Source organism: Dendropsophus ebraccatus, chromosome 9 (assembly GCF_027789765.1).
Source record: "Dendropsophus ebraccatus isolate aDenEbr1 chromosome 9, aDenEbr1.pat, whole genome shotgun sequence".
NCBI lineage: Eukaryota > Metazoa > Chordata > Amphibia > Anura > Hylidae > Dendropsophus > Dendropsophus ebraccatus.
The window spans coordinates 37,925,338-37,951,732 of record NC_091462.1 but is presented as its reverse complement, the minus strand read 5'-3'; the positions used below and the strand labels follow the sequence as shown (position 1 = coordinate 37,951,732).

At 46.2% G+C, this 26,395-nt stretch overlaps 2 protein-coding genes across 6 annotated transcripts in view; one reads left to right on the top strand and one right to left on the bottom strand.

Annotated features, from left to right (window-relative positions):
* The window catches only part of RBM45 (RNA binding motif protein 45), a 20,152-nt gene extending 6,542 nt beyond the window's left edge, over window positions 1-13,610 (bottom strand). For 2 of the 3 annotated variants that reach the window (XM_069983005.1, XM_069983006.1), the window contains exons 1-7: window positions 13,227-13,610; window positions 11,652-11,774; window positions 10,189-10,315; window positions 8,501-8,626; window positions 7,037-7,216; window positions 5,548-5,677; window positions 1,784-1,880 (exon numbers count right to left, since the gene is read on the bottom strand). In XM_069983005.1, coding sequence (XP_069839106.1) covers window positions 1,784-1,880; window positions 5,548-5,677; window positions 7,037-7,216; window positions 8,501-8,626; window positions 10,189-10,315; window positions 11,652-11,774; window positions 13,227-13,505 — 1,062 coding nt within the window. In that variant the 5' untranslated portion in view covers window positions 13,506-13,610. The remainder of the gene's footprint in view (window positions 1-1,783; window positions 1,881-5,547; window positions 5,678-7,036; window positions 7,217-8,500; window positions 8,627-10,188; window positions 10,316-11,651; window positions 11,775-13,226) is intronic. The other variant, XM_069983007.1, reaches the window with a different exon arrangement.
* LOC138800871 (cytochrome c, somatic) lies at window positions 13,241-26,395 on the top strand. Of its 3 annotated transcripts, none has more exons than XM_069983010.1 (3): window positions 13,241-13,849; window positions 24,091-24,278; window positions 25,817-26,395. In XM_069983010.1, exons 2-3 carry the CDS (start codon window positions 24,110-24,112, stop codon window positions 25,963-25,965), a joined length of 318 nt encoding a protein of 105 aa, XP_069839111.1. In that variant the 5' UTR covers window positions 13,241-13,849; window positions 24,091-24,109; the 3' UTR covers window positions 25,966-26,395. The 3 variants fall into 3 exon arrangements, with proteins under 3 accessions (XP_069839111.1, XP_069839110.1, XP_069839109.1); XM_069983009.1 differs by lacking the exon at window positions 13,241-13,849 and adding an exon at window positions 21,852-22,012; XM_069983008.1 differs by lacking the exon at window positions 13,241-13,849 and adding an exon at window positions 22,036-22,134.

Here is a 26,395-nt window from a genome sequence, read left to right as displayed (position 1 = left end):
GAAATACAGTGCGCGTTATATTTGCCTTTTTCAATTGTATAATGTTATTGTTACTATTATGTGCAGTTCATTATGGGTTAACAGGGACGTTAAGAGTTAATTGTATCCATGTAACGTTGTCCAGCCTTCTGCATGAGGAAGGGGGGAGTCAGCCTTCTGCATGAGGAAGGGGGGGGGGGGGTTATCCTCTGAAACATTCGTGGAAGCGCGACAGATTGTGAGTACAGATTGAAGCAACAATTTGGTTTTTATAACTATCAGCGTTTAGACCAATAAATAGTTGGAAAAATCTTTGAAAATTCGTAAGAAAAATAGTTATTGTGATCGGTTTTAAGATTGCTTAAGCCCATCTTTTACATAGGGTAAATCGGTGAAAGATTGTTTACACGAAGCGATCTGCGAATTTTCAGCGAATGACAATTTAAGAACATGTTGAAAGATCAAAATAAACGATTTTTTGCTCGTTTGTGTTTACACGGTACGATTATCGCTCAAATGCGATCGTTTATGCGAAAATTCAAGCGATAATCGTTACGTGTAAATGCAGCATTATACTCCATACTTTCTTGCAATATAAAGCGACTTTAATGTTAGACTTGGTGGAGCCTTTCAGTGTAGATCATGGGCCTCCAAACTGCGGCCCTCAAGCTGCTGCAAAACCACAATTCCCATAATTCCCGGACAGCTAAAGCTTTGGATTTGACTGTCCAGGCATGATTGAAAGTGTAGTATTACAACAGCTGGATAATGTACGTGTGTTTGTACCCTAAAACATAAAATGGAGCAGATGCCTATTAACATTAAATCTTCACTAGTTTTGATTTTCTTTAATACATGTACATGCAATTGATGCAGAAAATATATATGTAGTTAGACTTGAAGGGGTTATCCAACATTTAATTGGCCATCAATATCAGTTTAGTGGGGATCAGGCACTGCCAGCAACTAGCTATTTGAATAAGTGGTGCTAAGTATTGTAGTGTTTCCCCATATAAGTGAATGGAACAACACTCCAGTTCCCTTATCTGTCACTACAAGTAGTTAGGTTCTTCCAGGAAAACCAACAGTGAACACTGTAGAGGCAGCTGCATCAAGAAAATGGTGGGGGTCTCAGCACTTTTTTTTCCTTTAATGACAGTAACAGGAAACATTAAGACCTGGTAGAATTGCAGGGGATTAATGCCATAGATGCTGCACCACAAACTACAGTACAATACACGAGGATGAGAATTTGAAAAATCTATCTAAAATCTGCAGATCATCATTATGTCAACATTTAGCAAACTGTACAGCAGATAAAAACAGCGAGTCTGCAGCAAAAGCCACTATAAACCAGGGCACTGTGTGGCCACAGCTGGGCTCAGCCTATTACAATGAATCTGCACCCGTAGTTTCCATAGGTTTTATTCCCACGGCTGTAATAACCATTGGTTTGAGAATCTGTTGTGCTACAGACACAAATCTATATAGTGCAGTCATAACAGTTCTTATATCGTTACATTAACGTCAGTTGTAAAAGATTTAGAATGAGAATGAAGTGCAAAATATACAAGAAAACTAAAAAAATGAGAAGTAAATCTATAGCAGGGATGTTACACTCCAGCCCTCCAGCTGTCGCAAAACTACAAGTCCCATCATGCCTGGACAGTCAAAGCTTTAGCTGTCCAGGCATGATGGGAATTGTAGTTTTAAAAACAGTTGGAGGGCCTGAGTTTGACACGTCTGATCTAGAGTGAAAAAGTACTATGTTATTTTCTAAATAGATAGTGATTTTAGTACTTACAGGCCCTGATGGTGGGTACTGTTGTGTAACCTGGGAACCCCAAACCATTGAATTTACCTGAGTGGCCACCATGTTGGAGGCCATTTTCTTAAGGAGTCTAAGGAAAAAAAAAAAAAAAAAAAAAAAAAAGGGAAAATAGTTAAACAGAGATTCGTCAATTTTAAGTGTAGAGATAACCCTCAGAAAGCCTAAAGCCAACACTGGGGGGACAGGACTGAATGCAAATGTGGCTGCCCAGGCCTGATAGGAACTGATGAAAGCCACAGGTCTGACACCACAAGCATACCTTTCTGGTACAGTATTTCAAAAGCTCCCTCAAGGGGGCAGGGAAAGGCATGATAATTTTATCATTTAAAAGGGTTTGCCAAAATAAGATTGTCTGCTAAGTCTGCTTTGCGCAACCAAGCCCACATACCACCTTCTAAGGCCGGGTTCACACTGAGCAAAACTAGCGGAATTCCGCGGCGGATGCCGTTAGCCTCCCTCTCATAAAGGGGGGTCTATGGGAGGCGCGCACTCCTGCTCTGTCCGCACTGAAGAATGAACATGTTTAATCTTCAGCGCGGAGAGACGCTGTGAGAACAGCAGCACGCGCCTCCCATAGCCTCCCTCTCGTAATGTGAGTCTAACAGCATTCTGCGGCGGACAATTGCGCTAGTTTTGCTCAGTGTGAACCCGGCCTCATAGCTCATTGTCACAGATTCTAAGCGTTGGTCCTTTCGCGGATTTAATATTGATGGAGTACCCAAAAATACGCCATTAATCTTTTTATCTTGGAAATCCCCTTTATGTTGGCCATCAGAGACTGAGAGCTGTGTATGTGAAAACCAACCCCTTTGGCTGCTTTACGAGTATATTAGAAACAAAGCAGCATCCTGAGAATTAAAATATAAATAAAGTACAAATAATAGCTAAGAAGAGTGAGGGTATATTCACACGGGCGAGCCCGGCAGGTCCTGGCAGTTCCCATACACTACATACTTGCTGCGGTCTAAACGACCGCAGCGAGTATGTAATTATACCGCCCTTAACCCCTTCTGCTCCCGGCCGGCTCCCCCGCTGTAAGCATACTTTACCTGTCCTTGCTGCACGGGTCCGGCGTCCTGCTCTCCTGTCCGGCCAATTAGTGTGTTGCCCAGCCGCAGCCACTGATTGGCCGGGCGGGAGAGCAGGACGCCGGACCCGTGCAGCAAGGACAGGTAAAGTATGCTTACAGCGGGGGAGCAGAAGGGGTTAAGGGCGGTATAATTACATACTCACTGCGGTCGTTTAGACCGCAGCAAGTATGTAGTGTGTGGGAACTGCCAGGACCTGCCGGGCTCGCAGCGAGAATCTCCCGCCCGTGTGAATATACCCTGAAAGAGTATTAACCCCTAAGGACCAAGCAAATTTTCAACTTCCCACTTTTATTTTTATCTCCTTGTGTTTAAAAGGCCATATCGCTTTTTTCCACTCTTTACGCTGTTCACCCTGTGTTCCTCAAGTCAGTATGACTACAACAATAGGCACTTAATATAACTTATTTTACGGCTTTTAAAAATTTTAAACTTAAAATAAATATGTTTAAAATTGCTCTATTATGATCCTTATAACACTTTTTTTTGTCATAACACAATTTTTTGTCTATGGGACAATTTTAGGGGTAATTTTTTGCCCCATGACCTGTACTTTTAACGGTTGCTTGTGTATGTGTGCCTTTTTGATCGCTTTTTTCCAAAATTTTCAAGATGTGAGGTGACCAAAAATCTGCAGTTTTGCCCTTTGGTGGGTTTCTGCACGTACGCTGTTTACGGTTTACTAATTTATTAGTTTCCTCACACAGCAATAGTAAATGTTTTTTATATATTTTAAATGAAAGATAGGAAAGGGGGGGGTAATTAAAAATTATATAATGGTATTTTTTTACATATTAAAAAAGGTTTACACTAATTTGTAGCCCCTGTAGGGGACTTCTATGACCAATACCATGATTGTACATATGCACAGCAATGTCCCATTATCTGGCAGCTCAATTGCTTCAGCCTGCTGCAGACAGGCTCAAGCAATCCCAGATGTCAGACACCAGAACAACTCCCCATGATCTTGCTGCTGGGAGCCAACCTGGCCACTGGACCTCCAATGAAGGTATGTCATAGCCATTTAAATGCTGCTCTCAGTGTTGACAGTAGCATTTGCATGGTTAATTAGTTGGCACAGCTGATTGGGGCACACTGGCTAATTGTGTCTTTACACAGACAGATTTTTGAAGCCAAAGCCTGGAATGGATTTGAAAAGCGGCGAAATCTTAGTCTTTTCTTAATGACCTTATCATCTCAGTTTATATTCAGTTCCTGGCTTTGGCTTCAAATATTTGTCAGATAATCTGTGTATGCAGTCTGTCTGTGTAAGAGTCGCACTCCCGAGAGGGCCCACGTCGTAAGAGTCGCTGTACCACCTTAGGGACGCAATGACATACCAGGTAATTCATGGGTCCTTAAGAGGTTAAGATGAAATCTATCACTCTGAAGTGCTGATGGGGTTAGGTAGGTATTATTTCTAAGACGCAAATGTTACCTTTATTGTAGCTCTCCTTGGTCTGAAACTGTTAAGGCGTCTTTTTAACCCCTTTGCATCAGTAATCTGTATATATACGTTCCTACTGCACATACACCATATTTATGTGAGCGGGACCGCTGCAGAAAGAGTGATCCTGCTCACAACAGGCTGAAGGTAATGAGAGTCAGCTGCGATTCGCAGCCGACTCTCATTACCCCCTTAAACACCACGATCTACAGTGATAGCGGAGTTTAAAGGGGTAGTGCGGCGCTAAACTATTATTCACTAAATAACACATATTACAAAGTTATACAACTTTGTAATGTATGTTATGTTAGTGAATCGCCCCCTTCCCCATGTTGACGCGGCAGAGGGCTGCCGGCATTAGGGACGGTCGTGCTGCGGGGGTCCCGATCGCATGTGCCGACAGGCAGGGGTAAGCTCCTTACCTCCGTCCTGTCGGTTCGGCGATCCATGTATAAAGTCTGCTCTCAGGCAGGCTCTATACATAGATCGCCGATAACACTGATCTATGCTATGGCATAGCGTAGTCCAGTATATGCAATCTAATGATTGCATATTTTACTGTGAATAAAAGTGTTATTAAAAAAAGTGTAATAAAGTTTTGAAAAGTATTAAAAAAGACCCTTCACCCTCCTAATAAAAGTTTAAAAGACCTCCTTGCCCATTATAAAAATAAAAATATAAATAAACATATTACATATCGTAGCGTGCGGAACTGTCCGAACTATTAAAATATAACATTATTGTTCCCACACGGTGAACGATGTAAACGGAAACAAAAAAAAAAAACGCACCAGGATTGCTGATTTTATTAAATTGTATATCACAAAAAAATTAATAAAGAGCAATCAAAATTTTTCTGTTATACCAATATGATATTAATAAAAACTAGAGATCATGGCGCAAAAAAAAATTTACACCCCAACCAGCCCTGTAGGTGGAAAAATAAAAGCGCTATGGCTCTTAGAAGGCGGGGAGGAACATCGCATTAATTTGACACGGACTTTTGTGCAAAGGGCTCAGTCTTGAAGGGGTTAATATTACCACTGTGAGGGTCTGCAGAGATCACATCTCATGTGGACACAACATTGTTGGATCTGGGTAAATGGCGGAGGAACCCGTGAAATAGCAGCAGGAGAACCGCACCATGTTGGGACAGTGGTAATATGCATTCTAGGAATGTTTTTTTTTATTATAATACTCACTCTGTACCATCGCCTCCATCATTTAGGTAAGTCACACCAAGACGATTTCCAGGAGGATATTCAAAACCATGGAGCTTGAATTTGGCATAAATTGCAGAGGAGATGTTCTGATACTGCACCACAGCGTGAGCTACACAAACAGAAGCAGAAGCCTTAGTGAACCAACAGAGAAAAGCTGGAGTCCTTGTATCAATGTGTCTAGTGTAACAGTTCAAACGATATTTTACTGAAAGCCATCACAACATACCTTAGGATGGTTGGACTTTCACATACTGAAACATTGACTGTACCGCTCCAAGGCTGTAACACCCCATACTGCCATTTGTGATATTTTTATGCAATATATCGAGATGGATGTCAATGGCATGAGGACAATCAGTAGTGTACAAGCCTTAATTTACTCCGCTGCAGTGTACTTACCCCTTGGCAATGGCACATTACTGCATGTGGCCCTTAGTTTTCATTCCCTGGTGGTTAGTGGCACATTATGCATCTCGTCCCTGGTGGTAAATGGAACAATAAGCATCTGGTGCCTGGAGGGTTGTGGTACAGTCAGCATCTGGTACCTGGAGGTTAGTGGCACAGTCAATGATTGGTCCCTGGTGGTAAACAGTACAGTCAGCATCCAGCCCTTGGTAGTAAGCAGTACGTCAGTGTCCACTACCCGGAGGTCAGCAGTAAAATCAATATCTAGTCCAAGGTGTTCAATGAGCCTCTGGTACCCGGTGATCAGCAGTAGAGTGATTATATGTTCCCTGGTGGTGAGTGGTACAGTTAGCTTACCAGCGTCTTGTGGACAGTACAATACTCGCGGTATATTCCATGCTGTTCTGTAGTACATGCAGTATATGATGCCTGATTGTCAGTAGTGCAGCCAGCATCCTGTCTCAGTCATTGCTGGGAATCAGGTGATCACTGGAATACATCTGGTCTCTGGTAGTCAGCAGTATAGTCAGTAGTATATCCAAAATCTGGTTCTTCAACTGTACAGTCAATGGCAGTAAGTGAAGTCAGTATCCAGTTCCTGGTCGAGGAAAGTCAACGTCTGACCCTGGTTGGTCAGTGGTAGTCAGTGTCTGATACCGAATGATCAGCGCCGCAGTCAGCTTCTTTTATTCTGATGGTCCATTTGAAAGTCGCAATCCCGGAAGATCCAATGGAATGTTTTACAATCCCAATCCAATGGAAGGGGTGGTCTTGTGGTCTACAGAGATCGTTACCATCCCATCAGTTTTGGATAGCAGTCCAGTGCAGGGACACACGGCCCTGTCACTGCTAGGCCTGACAATGCATGTCGTGCAGCGGTACATAGTGGTCTGGTCACAGTAGCAAGCTCCTGTGAGACTACAAAATAAAGCTATGAATTGTATTCATTCATAGCTTTACTTCTATAATCTTCCAGTGCAATAGGAAGTAGAGTGTAATTTGAAGCAACAAGGGTAAAATAAGTCCACAAGAGGAAAGGAAAAAAAACAAGAACCAGACTTACCATATGTTGCATACAGATCGCGCTGGACCTCACAAAAGTCAAGTCCTGGAATAAGATCGAATAAACTGTACAGCTGATCCTGGACCAAGGGTACCCGCGACACTACTGTTAAGCGTTTAGACACACCTTCCTGGTTTCTTGCGTCAGAAACCTTGTCATAAAGGGAATAGTCATATTGATCTTTAAAGAAGAAAGAGAAAGAAAGTCAGTGTTTGTAAGGCATCATGCAAGCTTTTCTGCATATCCTCTACAGTTAACTGTTATAAGGGATATTCCCATGTTAGGCCTTTGTTGCTGATTCACCTAATCTGCCGCCTGGCTGCTGCAAATAGGCAGAGAATTAATGCAAAGATAGCCAAGAATGTGCACAGTTCACTTGGCTTGAATGGAGAGAGTATAACGTGTGTGGCCAACAATATATTTCAACAGGATGGTGGCCCTTCGCACTAGGTAGGTCTGGGGATCTCCATTACCCACATAGGCATGGATAATAGAGGAAGGGCAGACATCTACTCGGCATTCTTGGAGAATCCTGTGGATAGACCTTAAAGTCTACCTGTTGTTTAAATTTTTTTGCAGAAATCAATAGTACAGGTGATTTTAAGAAACTTTGTATTAGGGTTTATTAGCCGAAAAATGCATTTTTATCATGAAAAAGCAGTTTGAAGTTCTCCCCCCTGTCTTCATGGTTTCCTTATGGAGAGGGGAGGGGTGGAGGGGATGAGGCACCAAAACAGGACAACAAAGAGTTAATTTACAGCTACATCACCGGGCTCTCCCCTCTCAAGTCAGCACTGACCTCTCTGACGTCTGAATACCACTTTCACACAGGTCCCGCGATGTAATCCTTTGTTCTCTGCTGGTGACTAATCTCCCTTCTCCCCTCTCTGTAGATTACACAGGGCTCGACTGATGTAAAAGTCGAGATTTCCTGATAATGAGCAGTGAAAGAAAGGGGGGGGGGGGTGTAACGAGACCTGGGAAAAGCTTTTTGAATGCACATAATGGCATATATGACAGTGACACTTTAAAAGCCCATAGGTTTCACGTTGTTGTGGGGGGGGGGGGGGGGGGGATGGGTACAGACCATGCTTTCTATAACATAATCCCATTAATCTTACAGAAAACCATGTGCTAGCTCTTCAAAAAGCCCATTCAGATGAACAGAACCGGTTTTTGGTTGCAGTAAAATCTGCTGTGTGCAGGAGGGAAGGTTATAATTACTTTCTATCTTTTATCACAAGCAGGAAAGTGAAAATCAATATACAACTTAAAGTTAAACTGATAACATTTGTCCCTATGCTGCTAGCCTTCCACTTCCAGGCAATCTGACTTTATCAGGCAGATCGGTGCACAGAAGAACAGTGTCTGCCAATGAGGATGAGATTAAAGAAACCTCTGTATGGAAGGTGGCAGCATTGGCCCTCATCATTTTTACAATAAGGCTTCACTAACACCACTCACCGTAAGAATACATAGAAGCTGCATGTTCATGGAGCGGTGTCTCTTGCTGCCGAGATGAGCCGTGGTAATCGGGTACCTCAGATGATGAACCTTTGTTTCTGGGTTCTGCCAGGATTGCTTTGTAACCTAAGGGACAATATCACCAATTTCAAATGGGTTATCCAGCATTGAAAAACATGGCCACTTTCTTCCAGAAACAAACGATTCTCTTGTCTCTAGCTCAGGGGTAGCTTCAATGGACACCTGCAAAACCTGCACCCAAACTGGAGACTCATGCTGTCTTTGGGAGAAAGTGGCCATGTTTTTATAATCCGATTGAGTTATGCATCAGATCTCATGTTTGGAGTTTGACTCAGACCTATTTAGCCTGCCTATCCACATGGTAATTCGTGTTTGTACACTATAACACTATAGGGATCAGTGGTCTTATAGTAAAATGTTTGTCAGCACAGATGGTGTGTAAAACATACGCTAAGCAGTGTCTCCTTGGCACTTGACAAGGGCGTCCTTCAATTCCTCAAGATACTGGTAAACAACATATAACTGATATATAGACACAGCGATCAGTCAAGCAATCTTTTGCTTGCAATCCATCAACATGTCTGAAAATCATGGCCGCCGGCCACACATCTCTTTGTGTTATAGGAAATACACAGCTGGGGGCTGATTAAAGCAAGGGCCGCAATTCTGTCTGATGTTTAGTCAGCAAACAGAATAGGCCTCCTGCCTGCACACAACACTATACATACCTATCCACAGGTGCAGCTAAACATGAAAAAAAAAAAAAAAAAAAAAAAAAAAAACAACTTTCTTCTATTGTATACCCAATATGTTGGTTATAAGTAGCCTATTGGTTCCATAGCATCCAGTCTGGTATATTCCTTTCACTGCAGGCCAATACTAGTGTCGAGCAGACTTGCCGAACTATTCAGGTTCAGCAACGTTTTCCGAACCCAAATGCTCGCTATTTGACTCTTGGCATTCAACTTCTCCTGCTGCCAAGAGTCAAATGCAGAATGTTCAGGTTCAGAGGTGGTTGCCGAACCTGAACAGTTCAGTAAGTCTGCTCAATACTTAGCCCAGCCATTAAAGAGGTACTCCAGGCTGGGTTTTTTTTTTGTTATTTTATGGCCGAGGAAGGGGTAGAAATTGAGGCTGCCGGTCACTTATCTCCCCGGTTCCACCACCAGGTCCCGGATCCCGCCACCCCATTCTTCAGTCCCGCTGCCGCTTCCTAGTCTGAGACATGATGCCTCAAGGCAACTCAGCAATTTATCAGTCGTTGCGGGGCCCCTCCTTGGCTGCTGAATGGGTGAGCTGCCTTGAGACGTCACGTCTCAAGCTGCAGCTCAGACCAGGAAGCAGCAGCCGGACGGGAGAACGGGGTGGCGCGATCCGGGACCTGGTGCTGGAACCGGGAAGGTAAGTGACCGGAAGCCTCTATTTCCTCCCCTTCCACGGCCATACAATAAAAATAACCCCAGCTTGGAGTACCCCTTTAACAAACATACAGCGCTATGCCTGATAAAAACCGAAAGGGCTGCAGTGCTGGCTTCTTCAATAAGCTGATCGCTGGGGGGGGCAAGTGTCTGACCCCTCAATAACTTAATATATTGATGATCTATTCTAGGAATATGTTATACATTAGAGTCGGTCGAATCAAAATGCATTCACAAATGCGCACTTACTTCTGTCACAATTTTCAATTGCCAAAGCAGCTTGGGAAGGCTTCAGGAAGCGCACATAGGCTAATCCTTTACTCTCGCCTGTGGTTTTATTCTTAATAATTGAGCAGTATTCCACTTGTCCATATTCCTGGTGAAAGAAAGAAAACATCAGAGTTTGAGAATTTTGTTTTCTACTTTTGGGTATGGGAGAGAAATGTACTGAGACTGCATAATAACATTGTGTAGGAAAACAGAGTGTAGAGGAAAACTAGACAAAAAAGGCATACATCGAGTATTTTAAAACAAATGCCAAAGAATACAATAACCACAAACTGTACATAATACTGTATCACATCCAGGATAATACAGTCATTCAAATCACAGGTACAGGAGGAGGAAATCCATGCTTCCCATACTATCCATTTGTTGACCAACATTTGTAGTCTAAACCCAGCAGAGGAATGTGCACTTCGAGGGTTCATTCACACGTACAAGATCTGCAGCAGATTTGGTGGTTCTTTAACGAGCAGAACATGGCTAAAGCCTTCCGCTTGCCAGTGCTGAAACTTTCTCCCCCCCCCCCCTTCCGAGTCATGTGATGTCTAATAGCTGCATGGTGTTATTGTAATATCGGAGACACCGTGCAGCTATCTCTATCTGACATTGTGTTTGGGCATAGTTAGCCCACATGCAATGATCGCAATTTATATGAAATATATCTTTTCCTGTTTTCAGCTGCCTAGTTATCTAGTCAGTTGAATCTTCTGAAGCAAAAAGTATGGTAATTTTTTATGGATGAATATCTAGGCCCAAATAAAAATCTGGAGCTAACAGCATTATATGACTCTCTGATTGTTAGTTTGAAGCCTAGATCGATGTTCAGGTCATTCGACCTATAAGGGGAATATCAGCAGGTTAGATCAATCTAACCTGCTGATAGCTCGCTACGGCACAGAAGACACAGATGATGAAGGTATGTCTCTTACCTTCATCCGCGGCGCTGTTCCTATACACTTAGTTATTTACTCCTTGGTCTGGTAAGATCGTTACGAGCACTGCCCCATCCCTATTGCGACAATACCCCCCCCCCCCTGCTCCATTTGATTATCATTAGAAGGGGCAGGCCAGTGCTCCTAACGGTCTTTGAAATGTTTAAACACAGATATCTGACAGATTTTTGAAGCCAAAGCCAGGAACAGACTATAGGCAGAGAAAGGCTCATAATGGAAAGATTTCTCCACTTTTCAAATCCATTCCTGGCTTTGGCTTCAAAAATCTGTTAAATAAATCTCTCTGTGTAAACAAACCATAACTGGACCGAGGAATAACCAACTAAGTGCACAGGACCAGCGCCGAGGATGGAGATAAGAGACACAGGGAGCTATCAGCAGGTTAGATTCGTCTAACTTGCTGATAGTTCCCTTTTAATACAGATACAGAAACACATCCATACTATGAGTAGATCCAGCATAAAATACTTGTACCTTGAACTTGCTCTTAACATCATCTTCTGTATATGATTTAGGGATCATGACAAAGATCCTCGTCAGCTCTTCATCCTCCACTTCCTTGTGACTCGTGGATCCACGTGACTGAGCAATAAATACCTGAAATATAGGTTTTTGTTAAACAAGGTGTAGATGTCCTGCATACAAGATCAGAACTCCTCAGTTATATGAGCAAATCACAACTAGAGATGATCGAACAGCGCTGGTGTTCAGGTTTGTACCAACCCGAACTATCAGCATTTGACTCCCGCTGCCTTCCCGTTCCGTGGGGAAGGTGGAGACAGCCCGAGTACCACCTGGAAGTCAAATACCGATGGTTCGGGTTCGTACGAACCTGAACCTCGGCCTGTTCGATAATATCTAGTCACAACCTTCATGTAACCCCCAAACCTTGACCAAATAGTTAACTTTTTTTTTTTTTTTTAAGTATGCTTCCGCAGCCCCCACATCACCAGGATGTGTACATTAAAGGGGAACTATCAGCAGATTAGATGAGTCTAACCTTCTGACAGCTCCCTATTGCGCACAGGGCGCTGAGGATGAAGCCATGTCTCCTATCTTCTTCCTAAGCGTAACTCTTGTGCAGCTTTAATTTAGTGCGCCATTTGGAGCACTGCTCCACCCCCAGAGCGCCAATGGGTCTGGCTCCACTGATAATCAGAAGTGGTAGGGTGGCGCTCAGGGGACGGAGCAGTGCTTTAGCAGACACTGGATTACATTAAAGGAGTTATCCAGCGCTACAAAAACATGGCCACTTTCCCCCTACTGTTGTCTCCAGATTGGGTGGGGTTTTAAAACTGAGTTCCATTGAAGTAAATGGAGCTTAATTGCAAACCGCACCTGAATTGGAGACAACAATAGGGGGAAAGTGGCCATGTTTTTGTAGCGCTGGATAACCCCTTTAAACAGGTGCAGCAAAGGTGATGAGGATGAAGGTAAGAGACATACCTTTATCCTCAGCACCCTGTGCGCACCAAGGGGCTACACCAACATGGCCACCTTCTTTCAGAGGCAGCACGACTCTTGTCACCAGTTCAGGTGTAGTTTGCGATTAAGCTCCATTCACTTCAATGGAACTAAGTTGCAAAACCTGCACCCAAGCTGGAGAAAAAAAGTAGTGCTGTCTCTAGAAGATAGTAGCCATGTTTTTCCAATGTTGGGTAACCCCTGTAAATCTGTATGTGAACAAAGTCTAAACAGAACCCATTCGACTTTGTAACCGTTCAGTCATAGAGGCTATCTTTTTATTAGACAAGACACTGCTGCATGTTGTGCTGTTTTGTTCAGTGTTTAACTGAATATGTGATAGAACGTCCATTACAGATGTGAAATGTGACTGGTTTTAATAGGACAAACTCACAAGCGGAGCCAATCAAAACACGGCTTGTAAGCTTGTTAGAAAGATAAGTTACAAGGTAAGGAGGAATGTGATTGGTTAAGGCCCGTTAATCGGTCGCTGGGACAACCAATCACATCCCAGCATGCTTACCAATGCTGCAGAGCTGAGACAAAGCGCAGCGATCTGATTGGCTGACGCCGAGCGGCTCTTACCTTGATGGGCTTGCTGTTGTCGCTGAGGCAGCGGCCGTGCATCTCCTCCATAGCCCGGCACGCCTGAGACGATTTCGCGTATTTCACGAAGGCGATGCCCTTTGACTCCTTCGTGTGCCGGTCCTTCACCACCCAGATGTCTTGGATTTCTCCGAAATCGGCGAATTTCTCCCGGATCATGTCCTCCGTCAGCGACTTACTGACCACCAAGAACACTCGGCTATTAGGAGGATCGTCCAGATTCCCGGCCGACGGGCGAAATCCGCTGCTGTCCTCCATTTCGTCGATTACTACGCGCACAGAATTACAAAAGAACAAAACCAGTAGCCGCCCGTTACCGGTGCAAATCCCCGCCTCTTCCGCTGACGTCACCTGTTTTGTGCTCGTCAGCCTAACGTCCGGCTTCACTTTGCTGCAACAGCGACCTCTGGTTGTCGCCGGCGGTATTGCAGGCATCAGTGTGCTGGCTCTGTCCACTACACCCTATGGATACATTCATAGTATGAAGAGAATGCACATGGCAAAAAGCCCCTGTGTACAGTGTGAATGGAGCCTTACCAACACACACTGCAGCTAGATTATGGCTTCATATAGCGCCATTCTTTTTAATATCCTCTAAACCAGTGAGTGTTACTGTGCCCACTCCTATCCAAGTTAGCGGGGGTCAGTGGGGAAAAGTAAAAGGCTATATCCACTAGACGTTTATTGCTCTGGGCAGTTTGGCGTTTTGTTAAAGAGGTTGTCCAGAGAAAATTTTTTTCTTTTAAATCAACTGATATCGAAAAGTTATATAGATTTGTAATTTACTTTTAAAGTAGTTTTCACACCTACCGGATCCACAGCAGATCTCATGCTGCGGATTCGCAGGGAGATCAGCTGCGGTTCCAGTACCATTCACCCCTATGATAGCACATACTCGCAGCGCGATTGACATCCCGCTGTGAGTATGTGCTTTAACCCCCTGCTGCCCGCAACGCAGCCCCGGCGCCCTGCGGGGGTTGGTGGCCAGTGACTGGCACGGTGTGGACTTAGTGTAGGGACCCATGTGTATCAGATACCGGCACGAGGTACATGGGGCAGTATGGCTTGATCAATTCATACACAAAATTCTGATGTGTTTTTTATTTAGCCTAGGGGCACTAGTATCAGCCATAGGTGTGAGGTGCAGCACTCTGTTTCTTCCCTGAACCGCATTTTGTTTCTCTCTTTTCTCCGTGTTTTGCACTCCTCCTGGTGAGACCCACATGACCGCAATTAGCAGGAGACACCTGAGTGCACATGGTTTTAATCCCTCCTGTTTTTTTCCCATTCTGTCTGCGGCAGCTATGGTGAGTGCAATACCTCATCCAGACTTGTGCTGTTTGGGGGCGACCTTCTCCACCGGCGGTGCTGGCCGGGTCCTGGTGTGGTGTTTTTGGGTCTGGTCCTGTGGCATGGGGGTCGCAGGGCCGTCCCATGGCCCCCGTTCCCTGACTGCGCGCCTGCGGGGTTGGTGGCCACTGACTGGCACGGTGTGGACTTAGTGTAGGGACCCATGTGTATCAGATACCGGCACGAGGTACATGGGGCAGTATGGCTTGATCAATTCATACACAAAATTCTGATGTGTTTTTTTATTTAGCCTAGGGGCACTAGTATCAGCTATAGGTGTGAGGTGCAGCACTCTTTTTCTTCCCTGAACCGCAGCCCCGGCGCCCGCATCCCTGCCCCCATTAGCCCTGGCGCCCGGTTAAAGCACATACTCACAGCAGGATGTCAATTCCGCTGCGAGTATTTGCTATCATAGGGGTGACTGGCACTGGATCCGCAGCTGATCTCGCTGTCAATTCGCAGTGTGAGATCCGCTGCGGATCCGGTAGGTGTGAAAATACCCCTATTAAATAAATCTCAAGTCTTGCCATACTTATTAGCTGCCCCCCCCCCCCCCCAAGTTGTAAAGACGTCACAACATTATCGCAGTACAGCTTCCTACGCTTCACAGTACACCCCTATATAAGTCTATGGGAAAAAACACCCAAACACATAACCTGCCACGATTTAAAGGAGAAGTCTGGCGGATTATAAAATCTGGCAGGGGGAGGGGGGAAAATTACCTCTGGGCTGATGGACCGGCCACTCAGCCTGTCAGTGACTGGAGCGATGTCCCGCCTTAGTCACTGAGCGGCCAGTCCATCAGCCAGGACAGGTCTTCTGGCAGGGGTCCCGAGGCCAGTCCTGCTGCCTAACGCCAGCACAGGAAGAGGTAAGTTAGTACTTGTATTCAATTTCCCCCTGCCGACTGCCAGATTTTATAGTCTGTTGGACTTCTCCTTTAAATCGTGGCAGGCTAAGCGGTTGAGCGTTGTTTTTGAAAAAATGTTTTTTCCTATAGACTATAGGGGGGTAAAAAAAGCCCCCCTAAAACATCATGTATATAGGCATATTGGGGTTTTTCCCTGCACAACAGACACGTCACATTATGATACCGTGAAGCGTAGGAAGCTGTACTGGGATAACAACTCACACCACACGGTAGTGACGCGCTTCACACCCACCGCTACTATTGCATATCCGATAAGTGTGATGAGAGGTAACATTTTAATTCTCATGAATCAACTGTTAATAGGAAAAAAAAAGATGCATGAAGCATCAGTGGTGGCTCCATGTCAGAGAGAAATTTCAAAAATAAGTTTAAAGTGACTGTACCACCAGGGCCAGACTCAGGGGCGTAACTAGAAATGGCTGGGCCCCACAGCAAACTTTTGATTGGGGCCCCCCCCTCCTCGACCAACCACTATGCCATCAACACACCCAGCTCTACATAGGTTCTATACACCATGTAAATTACACTGCAGTTATATTAAGTGACTCACAGGGGACGCCTTCTCTCATTAGAGTTGTTTCCTTTTCATTTTCTTCTCCATCTGTCCTGGGCCATTATAAGAACTCCGAGCCACGAATCCACAGAATCTGCCAGACAGACAAATTAGGCTCTGTGTAGACAGCTTATAGATTGCCCCTTGTTCAGTCCTCCATATAGATGGCCCCATGTGCATCTACTATAGTAGAGATCCCCCTCTGTGTAATCCATTTATAGTAGATGACACCCTCTGTGCATCACCTATATCAGAGGTAGGGAATCTCTGCTCTCCAGCTTCTGCAAAACTACAACTCCCATCATGTATGGACAGTCAAAAATGAAGCTGTAGTTTTGCAATAGCTGGAGAGCCAAGGTTCCCTATCCCTGCCCTACAGTATATGGTCCCCTCTGTGTAGTCCTCTTAGATGACCCCTCTGTGTCAACCCCCCCCAGTGTAGTTCCCCTTATAGATGCCCCCTAGTCCCCTTCATAAATGGCCCCTCTGTGTAGTTCCCCTTTTAGATGGCCCACATTCCCCATAAAAGTAGCCCCCAGTGTTGTCCATCCCCGTCCCGCATATAGGTAGCCCCCAGTGTTGTCTATCCCCGTCCCGCATATAGGTAGCCCCCAGTGTTGTCCATCCCCCATATAGGTAGCCCCCAGTGTTGTCCATCCCCCATATAGGTAGCCCCCAGTGTTGTCCATCCTCCATATAGGTAGCCCCCAGTGTTGTCCATCCCCCATATAGGTAGCCCCCAGTGTTGTCCATCCCCCATATAGGTAGCCCCCAGTGTTGTGCATTCCCATCCCCCATATAGCCCCCAGTATTGTGCATCCCCTTCCCCATATAGCCCCCAGTATTGTGCATCCTTAGCCCCCAGTGTTGTCTATCCTTAGCCCCCAGTATTGTGCATCCCCTTCCCCACATAGCCCCCAGTATTGTGTATCCCCTTCCCCACATAGCCCCCAGTATTGTGCATCCCCTTCCCCACATAGCCCCCAGTATTGTGCATCCCCTTCACCACATAGCCCCCAGTATTGTGCATCCCCTCCCCCACATAGCCCCCAGTATTGTGCATCCCCTCCCCCACATAGCCCCCAGTATTGTGCATCCCCTCCCCCACATAGCCCCCAGTATTGTGCATCCCCTTCCCCACATAGCCCCCAGTATTGTGCATCCCCTCCCCCACATAGCCCCCAGTATTGTGCATCCCCTTCCCCACATAGCCCCCAGTATTGTGCATCCCCTTCCCCACATAGCCCCCAGTATTGTGCATCCCCTCCCCCACATAGCCCCCAGTATTGTGCATCCCCCTTCCCCACATAGCCCCCAGTATTGTGCATCCCCTTCCCCACATAGCCCCCAGTATTGTGCATCCCCTTCCCCACATAGCCCCCAGTATTGTGCATCCCCTCCCCCACATAGCCCCCAGTATTGTGCATCCCCTTCCCCACATAGCCCCCAGTATTGTGCATCCCCTTCCCCACATAGCCCCCAGTATTGTGCATCCCCTTCCCCACATAGCCCGCAGTGTTGCCCCTCTGATTAAAAAACAAACACATAACTCACCTAACCCCACGCTCCCCCGTCGGTCGCCGGTCTCCTCTTCTCTCTGCCTCCGCCCGATGAGCAGCCCTCTGGTGAAGTCCCGGCAGCGTCATCGCTGAGCGCTCAGTGTGCGCCGCGGTGGCTGGGACTTCCGGTTTGTGTTCTTAGTACCGGAAGTCCCAGCCGCGGCGGCGCACACTGAGTGCTCAGCGATGACGCTGCCAGGACTTCACCAAAGAGCTGCTCATTGGGTGGGACACTCTTGTGATCGCAAGCAGAATGCTTGCTTGCGGTCACAAGAATGATTGACAGGGCGGGAAGCCTATGGCTTCTCGCGCTGTCAGTCAGAACACTGAACACCCGGGAGGCCCGCTCGGCCGCCGGGTGTTGCAAGCGGTCATCTTCGGGGGGCCAAGGCCACGGGCCCCCTGATGTTAGGGGCCCCATAGCAGCCGCTACGGCTGCTACGGCGGTAGTTCCGCCCCTGGCCAGACTGACCCACCCTTAGTGGGAGGAATCCCTAGCCCCTCTATGATAAGGGTTCCATTGATTCTAATGGAGTCACGTCATGGAGGGGCTGGGGTTTCTTGCCACTGGGGGTGGGTCGGCCTTGGCCTGGTGGTACAGTCACTTTAAAGTGCACCAGTTAGCATGTCCGCTGACCTGGACATGCTAATGGGTATCTAAGGCTACAAACATGCAGAGACCGTAATACCCGTAAACCCCCCCCCCCCCCTTGGATCCGTAGTGGGAACATACCCTTATGGTCCTTTTACATGGTGCGATAATTCAGCCAATCGATCGTTTAAAGGGGTGCTCCGGCGGGGGGGCACTTTTTTGGGGGGACCGGGGAGGAGGTGGCTGAAATAAAAGACGTTCACTTACCTCCCCGGTTCCAGCGGCGGGTCCCGCATCACGGCGCTCCGGTCCCCGGCCGCTTCCGGGTGTCTGATGCCGCCCGAGATGCTACGTCTCAGGGCCGCTCAGCCACTCAGTGAAGGAGGCGGGATCCGAGCGTACTTCAAACGGATCCCGCCTCCTTCACTGAGTGGCTGAGCGGACCTGAGACGTCACGTCTCGGGCCCGCGTCAGACACCCGGAAGCGGCCGGGGACCGGAGCGCTGTGATGCGGGACCCGCCGCTGGAACCGGGGAGGTAAGTGAACGTCTTTTATTTCAGCCACCTCCTCCCCGGTCCCCCCAAAAAAGTGCCCCCACGCTGGAGCACCCCTTTAACAATTTTGAGGCAAAGATTTTGTTTTTATAACGATCAGCGTTTATGTTGCGTTTACACGGAGCGATAATTCCTTCAATCGAACTATTAACAATTTCAAAGTAACAATGTGTTTTTTTTATAACGATCAGCGTTTAGACGGAACGATATATCGTTTGTAAAAATCGATATTGCGATCGTTTTAAGATCGCTTAAGCCTATCTCACACATAGGGTTAATCGGTGAAAGACTGTTTACACGGAACGATCTGCGAATTTTCCGTCAACGACCAACGACGATTTGAGAACATGTTTTAAGATCTAAATGAACGATTTCCCGCTCGTCGCTTGATCGTTTGCTGTGTTGACACGAGCCGATTATCGCTCAAATGATCGTTATCGCGAAAATTCAAACTATAATCATTCCGTGTAAACGCACCATTAGACAAAAAGATAAATCGTTTGAAAAATTTGTTATTGCGATCGTTTTTAAGATCTCTTAAGCCCATCTCACACACAGAGTGAATGTGTGAAAGACTGTTTACACAAAGCGATCGGAGAATTTTCAGCGAACGACCAACGACGATTTGAGAACATGTTGAAAGATCAAGATGAACAATTTCTCGCTCGTCGCTTGATCGTTCGCTGTGTTTACATGGAACGATTATCGCTCAAATGCGATTGTTATCGTGAAAATTCTAACGATAATCGCTCTGTGTAAAAGGACCATTAGGGTGGTGGAAAAATAAAAAAAACAATGCATCCTCACCTGCCCTGATCCCCGCTGCTCAGCACTACCTCCTTGTTACTGTGAGACATTGCTACTTTACCACAGTGATCGCACGTTTCAGGATCCAGTGCAATCTGCAATCAGTTAAAGTGGCATTTGTGGACGAAATGTAAAACGGGGAGATGTGCATAATGTTGCGTTAGCACAAAACGATAATTGGCCCGATTGTATGATTAACAATGTCGGAGTAATGATTTTTTTTTCTTAACAATCAGCGTTTAGACAGTACGATATATGGTACGGAAAAATCGGTTTAAGATCGCCCGCAGCCCGGCCCCCCGCCTGGCCCCACGGTCATCTGCAGCCCCCTGCGCCGCCTCGATCGCCCCCCCCCCCCGCGAGCATACCTTACCTGCTCGGCGTAGCGGTTGTTCAAAATTCAAAGCTCCTCTCTTCAGTGCATTGATTGGCTAAAGAGGGGAGCCGAGAATTTCGAACACCCGCTACGCGGAGCAGGTAACGTATGCTCGCGTGGGGGGGCGATCGGAGCGGCAGCGGTGTTTTCTCCTGAACTATTTGGCCCAGATGTATTACTGCCAATGGACCATTTCCTCAGTGAATTCTTTTTTCCCTACCTTGTTGGTGGAGCCGTGGTCCATTTTCAGTTCCTTCCCTTGGCGCTGGTATTCTCCATGTGCACAGTGGACGCGAGGTGATCCGGGCACCCACAGTGTAATGATATCCCCTCTCCTCAGTGACACACCTCCATTACAATCAGGCCTGGCGTGTCAGCGACGGGAGGGGATATCATTACACTGGGGCGCTGGGCCCACCTCCACTGCATACAGCAGGCCGGTGTACATGAAAAATACCAGCACCAAGGAACCAGGGCAGAATTTTTTATTACATTTATAATTGTGTCGCGTCACATAGGTGCTAGGTTTTTTTTACCCCTTTTCCTTTCTTTTTGCCAGAAGGGCAATTATTAAATGTAAATTATTTTACATTAACTGGTGCCAGAAAGTCTCAAAGATTTGTAATTTACTCCTGTTAAAAAAAGTCTTAAAGTGACTGTACCACCAGGCCCAGGCTGAAGCACTGGAGGCGGGCCGACCTACCCCAAGTGGGAAGAAACCCCAGCCCCTCCATTAGAATCAATGGAACCCTACGATAGAGGGCTAGGGTTTCCTCCCACTAGGGGTGGGTCGGCCGCCTCCAGTGCTTCAGCCTGGTGGTACAGTCACTATAAAGAGAATGTACCACCAGGTACATCCTCTTTAATCTGAACCGACAGATCGAACGGCGCTGTCACGGGAAAGCTGATGCCGCGGTCCGTTTTTCGGACCGCGGCCGGGTTCCAGTGCATGGCGCTGTTCTATGCACCGGAAGCGGCCGGAGCTCAAGCTCTGGAGGTAGGCCCGCCCCCAGTCGGAGGGAATTCCCTACCCTTTATGACGCGGCTCCATTCATTCTAAGGGAGCCGCGTTATACACGGGAGGAAATTCCCTCCGACTGGGGGCGGGCCTACCTCCAGAGCTTGAGCTCCGGCTGGTTCCGGTGCATAGAACAGCGCCATGCACTGGAACCAGACGCGGTCCGAAAAACGGACTGCGGCAACGGCTTCCCCATGACGGCGCCGTTCGATCCGTCGGTTCAGATTAAAGAGGATGTATCTGGTGGTACATCCTCTTTAAGTCTTCCAGTGCTTATCAGCTGCTGTATGTCCTGCAAAGTGGCAGAAGTGGTTTCTATGGGGATTTGCTACTGCTCTAGAAAGTTTCTGTCACTGACACAGGTGGCAGCAGAGAGCACTGTGTCAGACTGGAGAGAATACACCACTTCCTGCAGAGCATACAGCAGCTGATAAGTACTGGAAGACTGGCGATTTTTTGATAAGTCTCTTGTGCTAGTTGATTTGAATGATAAAAATGGTGAACTACCCCTTTAAATAACATTCCATGTTCAATAAACTACAGCAGGTCCCACACGGTCACGGTTATTACAGGCTGTAGTTTATCACCAAATCCAGTAGCCATTTCCTGCAGTAACACACAGGACTGACCACCAACTAGCTCCTCTGCAGCTGCAAGTCTCAGTGCACGCCGGGTGTGCTGGTAGTTGTAGTCCCACAGCAGCGACACCCTGCACTACCCGGATGTCTCACGCGCCTTTCCTATATATGGCAACAGTCATAAATACCCCGCCCACTTTATTGGATTCGCCAATCACAGCGCCGGCGCTGGAGTGCGGCCCAACGTTATTGGTGGAAGCACGCGTCGCAAGGCGGAACAGCCCGGCGAAGTAGCTGCAGTGACGTCACTGGTCACCCGAGGCGCGCGCCGATTGGCTAAGAACAGCAAGGGGGCTAGGTGACGGTTCTTTTGGTGACGCGAGAAGTGGTCGTCGGGGAAGCCAAGGCGGTCACCCGTGGGCGCTGCCGAGTTACCGAACACACCGGTGAGACGTGGTGACGTAGTGGCGCGGGCATTCATAGAGACTGCAGACATAAGTGGCGGCTGCCAGACACACTTACAGGCATGGGAGCAGGTTACATCATGTATGAAGACGCAGCTCCACCTGTACGTGGACTGAAACATTAGTGACATTAGTTTTTTATTTTTGCTGGAAATTCCTTTAAATAAATGCAAGAAACGTAATATAATGTAAGGTCTGCTAAATATAGTGCTGTGACGTCATCAGTGTGCAGTCATGTGACCACATGTGTGCAAAGCCAGGACTGGGGGGTGTACAGGGTCTAGGGGGGATATGGACTGTCCTGGTGGGTACCCTGAACATGGTGTGAGTCTATATAGTTATGACTATTAGCTTTAGGGACTAATGCTGATGGATTGCAGTTGTATACACTGTACAGAATTTCCTCTCCAGTGATTGCAAGACTACACTTGGTTGTCAGGGCATGCTGGGAGTTGTAGTTTTGCACCACCGGGAAGCTACAGCTTGGGACACTCTCTGTCCTCAAGAGTTCTGTCCTTTAGGCCTCAGTCACATGTTCAGTGATTATTCTGGGCCGCAAAACCTCCAGCAATTTTTCCTCAGTTATCCGTGGAAAATTATCCGTATTTGCATCCGTTTCCTTAACGTAATGGATTACAAATAATTAATTGCAAAGAAAAAAGGATTTCATGGGGGAAAGAAAAAAAATAAAATTGAAAAATCTGTGTAACCTGCATATGGTTGTGTTCGGACTGACCTATAGAATAATGGTATCATGTCACTTTACCATATAGTGCGTTACGTAGACACAGGAACCCCCCAAAAGCTAGCATATTGCATTCTTTTTTCCAATTCCACCAGTTTTTGTTTTCATAAATGATATTTTGGGGATCCCGTCATACATCTTATGGTAGAATAAAAGGCGCCATACGTTCACACAGCAAGAGTGGCGTAATTCTGCTGCTCCTCTCATATTCATATTCGTTCTTCAGCGCTGGGAGAGAATGCCTGCGAGCCTTTTATAGACTGTTATTATGACAGGGAGGCTACCGGCATTCCGCAGCGGAGAATTCTGCCGTGGAATTCCGCCATTTTTGCTACGTGTGCACCTGTTCCTGAAAAAAAACAAGCCCTCACATGGCCCTGTAGATAGGAAAATGATAGCGCTACAGCTCTTAGAAGGGAGGAGGTAAAAACGAAAAATGGCCCACTCATTTTGGGCCTGGTATTCAAGGGGTTAAATACTTTTGAACAGTTTGGTAACAGTTCAACCAAATAAAAAAAAAAATGCATGATGGGAAATGTAGTTTTGCAACATCTGGAAACTTACAGGTGGGGAAACCACTGGACTGTGGACTGACTTGAGAGCTAGCGAGCATTAGGGGAACTTTGAACTCAGTAATACCGTAAGGAAGCTCTCAGGCTCCCTCTAGAGGAAGCTGCAGGTATTATGCCATGCATCATGGCTCCAGGCTAAAGACCATCATTTTGGTGCCATTGACCTAGGAAACCAATGTTTCGCTTGCATTTAAGGTCATTTCTTTGGTTGAAACCAGTACATGAAATTCCACCGTATACGGCATTGTCACTGCATTAAGAATGTAATTTTAAGGGGAAAAAATAGATAATTGAAAAATTTGGTCATTACATCGAATAGGGGAAAATATATAAAGATTATAAAGATTTGTTATGTTCTCTGCAGTCTTATCAGCATCTTTCAATATGACAAATGACTGGAAAACCCCTTTAAGCCAGCCTTATGTAATAAGATTAGAGATGAGCGAACCTGGAGCATGCTCGAGTCAATCCGAACCCAAACTGTCAGCATTTGATTAGCGGTGGCTGCTGAAGTTAGATAAAGCCCTAAGGCTATGTGGAAAACATGGATATAGTCATTGGCTGTATCCATGTTTTCCAGACAACCTCAGAGCTTTATCCAAGTTCAGCAGCCACCGCTAATCAAATGCCGAACGTTCGGGTTCGGATCGACTCAAACCCAAACCCGGTTCGCTCATCTCTTATTAGGATGTATTTTTCTGATCATGCTAATTTGTTGCTTATTTTCTGCTTTCTTTTCAAAGTCCATTGGCCAGATTCAACATGGGAGATGTAGAGAAAGGAAAGAAGATTTTCGTACAGAAGTGTGCGCAGTGCCACTCAGTTGAGAAGGGCGGAAAGCACAAGACTGGGCCAAACCTATGGGGACTGTTTGGTCGTAAAACAGGACAGGCTCCTGGGTTCTCTTACACAGATGCCAACAAAAGCAAAGGTGAGATACAAATGACAACTAAATTTTGCAGCGAGATCCGCTACGAGCTAAGGTCCTGGCAGGCCCCTGTGACTACTTACTTGCAGCGGTCTAAAAAACAGCTGCGAGTATGTAATTCAGCCGCCCCCTTAACCCCTCCATCGGCTCCCACTCTCTGTATACATTACCTGTCTCCTTGCTGCACGGGCTCCCGGCTTCCTGGTCTCCCGCCCAGCCAATCAGTGGCTGTGGCTGGGCAACACACTGATTGGCTGGGTGGCAGAGCAGGAAGCCGGGAGAGAGGTAATGTATACACACAGCGTGGGAGCCGATGAAGGGGTTAAGGGGGCGGCTGCATTACCTACTCTCATTTAGACGAGATTTCCGCTGCGAGTCGGTATGTGTGAAGGCACCCTAATTTAATATTGCAGATGCTTTTAGAACAAGGGTCCTTATCCTTTAGTAAATCTTGCTGCATTGGGTGGCTCTTTCTATAGGATCTTGATCTTTGACTCTATTGGCATCTTAATTCATGTGACAGATGCTTTTAAAGAATCACTATGAATAGAGGTTCCAAACTATACAAATATCTGACCTGTATAAGCTTGCTTATTTATACAGATACTGAAGGCAAAGGTAAAAAAACAGGGAGAGCAGGGGGTGGTGGGAACATAATAATATAGTGATACTGACCCATCCGGGTGCACCCGCAGCACACCTCTGCAGTCACTGACTGGCTGAGCAGGTAGTTCGTGTGGGATTAACTTAGTAATGTTGGTATGTATTAAAATGAGGTTATCCAAGCTTTAATAACTGATAAGCCTATCCTCAGCAAAGCTCATCAATATAAGTTTGGTGACGGTCTGATTCGGCCCATCCCCTGATCGACTGTTTGACGCGGCTGCGGGACTCAAGCCAGTACTTCTATAGCACTGTGTGAGAGCTGAAGCCCCTTTCACACTCAAAATCCTGGAAAAACGCCATGGCGTTTATTTTCTTTCCAGCAGACAGATTTTAGCTGAAATTCAATGGAAGTTTATGATCTGCCTTACACACACGGCATTTTTTTGGAGTGACGTTTTTCTCTCCCTTTTGGCGTTTTTGAGGCTGTGTGGCAGTTTTTCCAAAACGCAGCATGCTGAGGGTGTGTGTTTTTTTTTTTTTTGGGCACACTGTACTGTTTTTTTTTTTCTACCATAGATTTCAATGGGATTGTTCTGGTTATCACATAAACACCATTGCTGTGCGCACGTGCTTTTGTCACCTTTTGTGGTCCAACAGCTAGGTCATGTGAAGGCAGAGGAAAAAGAAGGTCCGCACATAAAAACCCCTAAACCACAAAAAAAGCTCTTTCACACATAAAGTGGCCATGTGGCACTTTTTTTTTTTTGGCCTGAAACAGCTGATTTGGGGGGGGGGGGGGGGGGGGGGGGAGTCAGATTCCCATTGACTTAATGGTTATGGCCTATCCTGAGCAAATGCCACCAATTTGTATAACCCATGTGACCCCTTTTAGAAATTATTCCATACACTATTTATTTATTCTTGCGTTTTTGCAGGTATCGTTTGGGGAGAGGACACTCTCTTAGAGTATCTGGAAAACCCAAAGAAGTATATTCCGGGAACCAAGATGATTTTTGCTGGTATTAAAAAGAAGAACGAGCGCTTAGACCTCATTGCATATTTAAAGAAAGCAACTTGTGAGTGACGACTTTGGCTGCAGGGATTCCCTTACAAGCCACAAGAAATACACTCTCTTACATCGTGTCATCATGAATGTTGAGACGTTCATCTAACAAACTGAAGAATGTTAATAGGGACAATAAGTCTTAGCTGCCTGGGCCATGTGTTACACTCACACAGCCAGGTAGTGCCATGTTTGCCTTTTTATTTTTCTTCTTCCTTTTCTGGTTAGGATTCTAAGGCAGGAAGGAAACTTCTTCTTCCTTTAGATTCCACCCCTGGTTCTGGTTTAGTGTTCTGCACACAACCAGAAACCCCATTGTGTCTACCCAGGGTGATTGTCTTGTGTTTGGTTGCAGGAATGTCTGAAGGGAATCTGTCATTAACTGAGAACATATATTTATGAAAACTTGATTTTATGTCACATGTAAATGCTAATATAACTCCAAAAGAAA